At 35.3% G+C, this 8,431-nt stretch overlaps 1 protein-coding gene across 1 annotated transcript; it reads right to left on the bottom strand.

Moving 5' to 3' along the window:
* Positions 1 to 397: 397 nt before the first annotated feature.
* Positions 398 to 8,079, bottom strand: LOC105042923 (caffeic acid 3-O-methyltransferase). The gene is given in 5 exon segments (XM_010920292.4): positions 398 to 610; positions 613 to 850; positions 1,932 to 1,996; positions 2,158 to 2,468; positions 7,610 to 8,079. Coding segments are annotated over 5 exon segments (1,086 nt in total). The 5' UTR covers positions 8,026 to 8,079; the 3' UTR covers positions 398 to 554.
* Between the last annotated feature and the right edge of the window lie 352 nt (positions 8,080 to 8,431).

Genomic DNA, 8,431 nt, shown 5'->3' with positions numbered 1-8,431 from the left:
TCACAATTTGTTTTGCCCATGCTCCATTTGATTTCTTATAGTTCAAAGGGTGTTCAAAATTGCTACTACGACAGCTAGTAGGCTTCCCTCTCCATTCCTGACAACAAAAGCTATGATCTACAGGCAATTCTGAAAAAGTAGGAACTTGGGAAACCTTCCTCTCATTGCTTCCCATGTTACTTTGGTTCTTAATTTTACCCTGGAGAAAAATTATTATCCTAGTCTTAACCATAATGGCATTTAGTAATTGTAGTATGTCTTTGAGCAAGCCAAATTTCTGTTTGTAGTTTACCAAAAGCCAAAATTTGGTAGGAGGTCCTTCATGGGTGGAGTCATGTGAAGCTTTTAAAGCTGCTTCCAGAGTAACTTGGCTATATGCCCCCACATAATAATCACATTAGCAACTCCAATTGAACTTCTTTTTGAGTAATATCGTTATAAAATAATTTTTATCCAATGACTCTGGTCATCCGGGTGGTTTTAACCTCCCTTTATTGACAAACAAAGAAAATTTGAACCAGAGAGGAATACCAATAACCAGGAATTCCCTTTGCCTATTTAAGGAATTCCATTACCCACATGTTAAGAGCACAACATTCAGCTTTGAAATGAGCAAACCAGCTTCCTTTGCCAAAGATTCAAACTCCTTCTTTGTTCTCTCTTTTCCACCAATATTGTACGTCAACATGGCAAGATCTCCATAGTAGAGCACTTGTGTTTCAGCGTTGGCTTTTGGGGCTTCTGGAAGAAGACATTCTGCGACGATTACCTTCCCATTATTTGGAAGAGCCTTCCAGCAGTTCTTCAATATTTTCAAGCAATGCTCATCACTCCAGTCATGTAGAATCCACTGCAAGTTTCATAACAGAACACACTTGTCCCATTGAAGGTGCAATTTTTTGATTCCTACTTAAACTTATGAAGATAATCTAGATTATGTACCATCTAATAATGACAGGATAGAAATCACTATAAACTGGGATTTTCAAATATAAACATGCACAAATCGACCGGACGAGGCTGCAACTTTCTCATAGGTTTATGGAACATTAATAAGGGTGTCAATGGACTGGGTCAGCAAGTTCAGTTGAAGGCCTTAGCCAGTACATTGTAATCCATAAACGTGATTACTTCTCCACAACGTGTGACTAATCTTCACAAATGGATAATTTTGTTAAGTTCAAGGATCGAACATTTTTGACCATTACAGGATTTAAGACTTTGAAACAAAGAATGTCTTGATGATCTTAGTAGCTAAAGGCTAACATGATTAACCCAGTACAAGTGGACAGCTTCTTGAATAATTTTAGCTACTATAAGGCGCTATACCATAAAATGTATAGGCTCTCATCATTTCGAATGGATGGATAATTAATTTCAATTGCTTGCACATGTGGTCGGATGGGGTACTGCTAGCCTTCATTGCCATGTGCATTAGAGATTGCTAGAATTATATCTAGGAATTCTAAACTTCTAATTAGTTCTCATAATTAGTAAGTTAGAACTAACACTTGCTCGTTCACCTCCAATGCAAAATGTACATGAAATACAAAATAACAACCTTAAAACAGAGGGCCCTTTGTCCTATTGCCAATTAGACCCTATTGAGGTCTTTCTTAGTTCACACAGTTGGTGGGCTAGTTGTGCAAACGAGTCGAGCCAAGTGTTGCACTGCTTGGGCTCCATTAGTCTTCTAAAAGGGTCGCTCGGGCATGGCTCGAGCTTAAGCCAAGCTTCATATGACTTATTGGCAACTTATATATAAGCCAATATTTCATTTAGTCAAACTTTTATCATGCCTGACTGAGATTGATCATGTTTGGCTTCTCCTGAAGCCCCAATGGAGGCAGTCCTGACACTAATCTGGAGGTCCAAAAAACCCTTGTAGAAGTATACGTAGCAAATCCAAGTAAATGATGAACGTAACTCACCTTCATAAAGATCGCATCTGCACTTGGAATGCTTGAAAACATGTCTCCCCCAACATGCACCACTCCTGCACCAACCAACATCATTGCCAAACTAAGTCAAGCGAGAGTGCCGAGAGATAGCCATGAGCAATCCAACTAAATTGCTCTCTTCCAAAAGGATATATACACAGGAGCTATGTTTGCCAGTTTAGAAGATTAATTCATATATCAAGCATTAAAAGTGAACCTGGAATAAGTGGAGCCCCAGAGATGACATGAGGCAGGTCAAAGTTGATTCCTTGAATGTGTGGATACTTGGATACGATCATTTGGAGGGTGGCTCCCAGCCCCCCACCAACATCCACGAGGTGTTTAAGGTCTTCAAAGCCCTTGTAGGTGTCCAACATTTTCTTCACGAATAGGGTGGTGTGGTTTGACATGCCCTGGTTGAAGACCTTGTTGAATCTCGGATCGGTGCCGTGGTACTCAAATGCCGTCATGCCATGGGCCTTTGTGAAGGGAATCACCCCTTCCAAAACCGCATCTTTCAGGTGTTGCCTATGGAACATAGACGATACAAGCTTTCTTAGCCACAGTGCATCGTAGAAGCAAAAGTTACAGCTTGAAGTGTGCGTCTTTACTCGATTACAAACAACGTCCTAAACCGATGCTAAACCTCTGAGTCTTTCTTGACTTTATTTGTTTTTTAATTGCAAAACTTTCTTGAGACTTATGTTTATTGTACTTACATCTAATAATTTTAAAATTAATACTTTTTCCAGTTAAATTAGTTATGTTAGTGAAACTGTTTATCTTATTTCAAAAGTCAAAATTATTTACGACAAATAATGCACAAGTTTTTGTATGTCTTTGAGTAGTTATTATATCATTTAAGATTATTTTGATTTTTTTTTTTTTTGATATAATATTTGGTTCTCATTTAAGATCAACGGTTTGAATAACATTATATTGAGTTATGAATTAATTGTTTGATAAAAATAAGAGCAAGCATAGGTTTTTCAAATTATCGGCTATAAATAATTTACTCTTCATCTTAGAGGGATTTTCATAATTTATTTTTATTTTTTTCTTATCACTTGTATTGCACGTGCTAACATTTTGATTTTGTCAATAGATGATTGAGTGTCCAGTGTGATACTTGAACTCGTGGAACTTGTGACGGCTCCGGTGGAACCGCTTTTTGACCAATGACGCTCGCCAACCCATCCAAGCAGCCTTTAGTCAAATGTTTCTACGGAGAAGGCATAACCCGATGACTGCTACCACAAAAAATTTAATTTAATTTTTAACACTGAGCATCTTGATTGAAGTTCCAAGCATTAAATTGAAAAGGTCTAAAAGACAAAAATAATTAATCAATGGATTAAATAAGGAAAAATTCCTCAATTTACATGATAAGCGTGATGTTCAAATGCGATAGTCAGACGTGATGGGGAACAGTTACTTAATTTGGGCATGTTATATGAACCCATTTTGAGGTTCATTGTCATCTAGGAGGAAAAACCTAACTGATCTTCTCCATGGAGCATCACCAACACATTAAAATAAAATTTTGTATAATATGGATTACTTAGCATTCCAAAGAGAATTGCTATATACAGGGAAAATCCATGTCAACCATGCTACCAAAGATCTGCTGCGAAATAAAATAAAAAAATAAAAATTTGTTTGGTTTACGAAAAAAAAAATTTTCATTGAAATATCTTTCTAAAAAACTAAAAATTATATAAAATATTTATTATATTTTTAATAAAGAAAAAAAGTCAGATCTCATTCTATTTAAAAGTACAAAAATAATTTTAGAAAAAATTTATCCCGATTCCCAACCAGTAGGAATTAAAGTTGTCCACGTTTCACATGAATTTTTTTTATGAAATATGAAAATTTTATTTACATATAAAAATTATTATTTTTATTTTTTTTAAAGACTACAACCAAATATAAGACACTGCTCTGTTTTTCTCCGTTGACTACATTTTCTCCCCTCCTCTTCCTTCAAACCAAATGCATCCAAAGTATTTATTTTGGACATGCCCATTATCAATCAATGATCGATCTCCTTCATATATTACTGAAAACATGTGAAAGGAGATGCTTTTAATCGTAGTCTGCGGTTGACGAAGGGGATGTAAGTTGGACTTGGAAGTCACAGGGGTCCTACAGAGGACCGGCCACATCCAATCACATTTCCAAGCAATTTCTCGTGCATGTATGGAAGTAGTATTTCTCTTTTAAAAATTGTTCCTAATAACACTATTCTTGACCCTTTTTTTGTTCTTTCACAGAAGGTCCATCGAAATCTAACTATTGTGGCCCACGACCGGTTTCTTCCTAATAAGTAATAACACTACTATTCTGTGTTGACTTGTTTTTTTTTTTTTTTTTTTTTTTTTTGCCCCCTTCAAGCCAAGGTCCATCGAAGTCTAACGGGCAACAAATATTGTCGCCCACGACCGGTGAGTTTACCAACCGAACCAGTTGGTACCCTCTCCTCAGCTTGCTCGTTAAGACGAGTCCTATTTGCTTGTCTGCCAGCTGGTTTCTGGTAAATATTTAGTATCGTGTGGAAAAAGGAAAACAAGAGCGAAGAAAACAAATTCACATGCATGCATTAGAACAAAAATTATGAGATGAATTTCATAGCATACCGATTTCTCTTCATACTAATTTTAAAGAATAAATTTAAAATTAAAAATATTTTTTATTAAGGTAGTCATCAATCCCATGATTTTTTTAAAAAAACATACCATTTTCAGCATATATTTTTACTGATATATGTTATATAGCTATATTAGACAAATTAATTATCAAACAGTTAATACTCACCTTTAAATAAATTAATACAGTTTTCAGAATATGAATTTTATCAATGCATAGTATATGGCTATATGATATACTTTTTAAATTAGTCATTTAGTAATCCAATATATACATTCAAGTAATTTAATACATAATTTTTAGAATATTATATTCATCAGTACATACTGCATAGTCAGGTGCATAATACAACTCATCGATTTTTTAATATATACTGTAAATTTCTTAGATACACACCCAGTAATGATTCAATACATATCTCTACGTAAAAAACATGTTTTAAAAACTGTGTATCAATTTACTTGAAAATATATATTGAATCATTATTTGATGTTTCAAAGAAATTTATGATTTGTATTAGAGAGTTGATGAGTGTATATCACATACCATATAGTATATACTGGTAAATATAATATTCTAGAAACTATATATCAATTTGCTTAGAAATATATATTTAGTTACTAAATGACTAATTTACTAAGTATGTTCATCTGACCGTATGCTATGTATTAATAAATTTCATATTATGAAAGCTGTATATCAATTTACATAGAGATGTATATCGGATCACTACTAGATGTGTATCAAAGAAGCTTATAGTATATATCAAGAAGTCAATGAATATATATCATTATACTATATGGTATGTATTGGTAGACATAATATTCTGAAAACTATAAATTAATTTACTTAGAGGTGTGTATTAGGTTATAAATAACTACTTTGCTAAATATGTATCATCTGAACGTATACCATATATTGGTGAACTCTATATTTCAAAAATTATATATTACTTTATTTGGAGATATGTATTGACTTAATGATTAATTTGCTTAATATATATTACTTGACCATGTATATAGTATATATCAATAAAAAATATATTATAAAAATGAGAAAAAAAGAGAATATCATATTTTTTTATTTTTAATTATGAGACTAACGACTTCATTTATAGAAAAAGTCTTTAATTTTTAAATTTTTTTAATTAATATTAAAAAAAATATGGTTACTGATGAAGCCTGCACCATAATTTTTCTCCAATGCCTGCCTCGTATGATTTTGTTCCATATAGTAGTTGTATTCTCTTGCCCGCTTGGTGCACGAGGAATCTAGATTAGCATTTTTGTGATCATGGCTTTTTTTGGTGCAAAAAGGAGGTTGCAGCTATATTTTGAGAGTTTATTAGTGTAGTCAAGCTAAGCTTTTCGGAGCTTAAATTAATTTTAAGAACTTGTTTAGATGTTCAGGTCTAAATTCCTATAGAATTATGGATCTGGACTAGTACAATTAGAAAAAAAATAAGTCTGAGCTAGGCTTATATTCTCAATACCTATAAACTTTTAAAGTTTGCTAGTCCGAATTCTATAGAGAGAAAAAATGATCTCGACAGATCAATTTTTTCTCCCGGGAATTCGGACCAGTCCATATAAAAGATAGTTTTAGATGGTTACAAACATAGATTTAGCTCAATCTTTAATTTGATATTTTTTTATAATTGTACTATTCCAACCCACAAATTCTATGAATTTTAGATTCAACCATCCAAATAGATCCTAAATTTTAACTGTACAATCTAGTTTCATGTACATATTTATTATAATTTCAAACTTGATTTAACCCTAATTAATTTCAAATGAAGACTAACACCAGTCTATATATCAATTTGACAATCCTAAATCAAGCCGAAAACACTTCAAGGTTGACTTCTTAATTCAAGCTTAAACTAAACTTAATTCAAGATTGACTTCAGTCATGGTTCAAGCTTGTTTTATTTTTTTTATTGATTTAATGAAGAAAAAAAGTATTGATTTTAATCCAATGTCCATTATTTATATATTATTTATATATTTTTATAATGCATATATAATTATAGTATTATGTTAAGAAGTTACATTAATCATATAAAATACGAGATAACACTTATCTAATATTAAAATTATAATTAAAATATCAATTCTATCATATAAAAGTATAATAATATGTGAATACATAATAGTTTTGCCCTTTCAAAATAAGTGGAGTTTATTCCAATCTTCAACTTATAATTTCAAAAATTATGAGTACCAAATAGAACCCGGCATGAAATATCCAATAAGCTACAGAACCTGGTATAGCTTTCCGTATTCCTGTGTTTCTTATGCTCCTACTAAACGCCAACTAGATGCATAATAACTAATAATAATTAAGCAGCATAAAAGGTTGCTTTTACTACATGAGAAGTAATATAAAATCGCCAATAACACCAACAAACAATTTAATTGAAAAATCACGATCACCTTAAGGGGCCTATCGTCCGCCACCAAGGCACTACGTAAGTGGACAAACAACCTTGACCTCATGGTACACTGAGAATTAGGTGCCAACCTTGGGTTTTTCTTACCATTGCATGCTAGGGAGGAGGTCTTAATATTTTAGTTCCTGCACATAGGAGAGGATTGGGGTGATTTGCAGTATTTTATGTGGAAGAATTATACCTTGCATCATGTGATGTCACATAAGCAGTGCACCACCGAAACAAACTGAGATGAGGATGAGCATATAGTCATTAGAGTCTATTGGGACCGAGATATGCGCTTATGGTAGTATAGTGTACGTATAATTTCTCATCATTTGGTGCGTACGCAATTTGCCAATGTCAAGTGGGTACATATTTGACCTTCAGAATTATCTGCGTCATGGTGGTTTTTTTACCATTTTTTCCCCCGAAAATATAGCGAGAAACATTAGCTCACAAAATGTCAATATTAAAGAAGCAAAAAGAACGACAAAAAAAAAAAAAAAAAAAGGCTTACGTCCTTTCCCGGGCCTTACGCAGCATGCAACTGCTAACTAGTGGGTGAACGTAGAGAGCAGCTTACCAACTATCCAAGAGGACCTTGTCCTGGTTCATGAGCACCAAAGCGGCCAAGGATGCCCCATCCCCATTCTTGGTCAAGAACCGGCACACCGGTGCGAGCCCGTAGCGTCTCGCAGTCCGGCCACCATCACCTGCAACAACGGAGCAGGTGAGCAGCGAGTAGCTGGCCAGGAACCTCAGCATGCGGTCCAGCGTGGCAGCCGCCTGCGGGTTGTCGGTGGGGAGCTGGGCGGCGATCTCGGCCGGCGAGAGCTCGGCGCCCGGCCCGGCCCTCGCCATGATCTCCAGCACGTCGAGCTCGATGGCCGCCTTCAATGCCATGCCGATGGCGGAGGAGGTTGCCAGCTGCAAGGCATAAGCAGCTGCCGCAGCCTCCTCCTCTTCTCGCGGGGAACTCTGGTTTTGGATAGAACCCATGATTAAGTGTTGGCTTTCTTTGCGTGAGAGGAAGGACGGAGATGGAGGAAGATATATATGGATTCCTTATAAATGAAACGAAGTACCCACCTACCAAATTATCTCCATCATTTCTTCTCTTGTTGCCTCTTTTTTCTTCTCAGACGCCAAGGTAGACCGTCGTTTGCGGGGGTGAGAGGGTTGAGATGGGGAGGAAAGAACGCAGCAGGTTAGTTACTCAATTGTGGACGACGGACTGACTTGGTTTCGAGTCAAAAAGATTGCACGTTCAACCTGGCCATCTGGGAATGTGGAAAATGGCTTCCGTCCTTCGATTTGCTTGACCATCTCCCCCCCTCCAGCTTTTGAAGTCACAGGTCAACAGGCATGATTGCCGATATTTCTAACCCCTTTTAAGGGGGATCCA

This window comes from Elaeis guineensis, chromosome 4 (genome assembly GCF_000442705.2).
Source record: "Elaeis guineensis isolate ETL-2024a chromosome 4, EG11, whole genome shotgun sequence".
NCBI classification, from domain to species: domain Eukaryota; kingdom Viridiplantae; phylum Streptophyta; class Magnoliopsida; order Arecales; family Arecaceae; genus Elaeis; species Elaeis guineensis.
The sequence above is the reverse complement of the archived record's forward strand: the minus strand, read 5'-3'. Positions and strand labels throughout refer to the sequence as shown.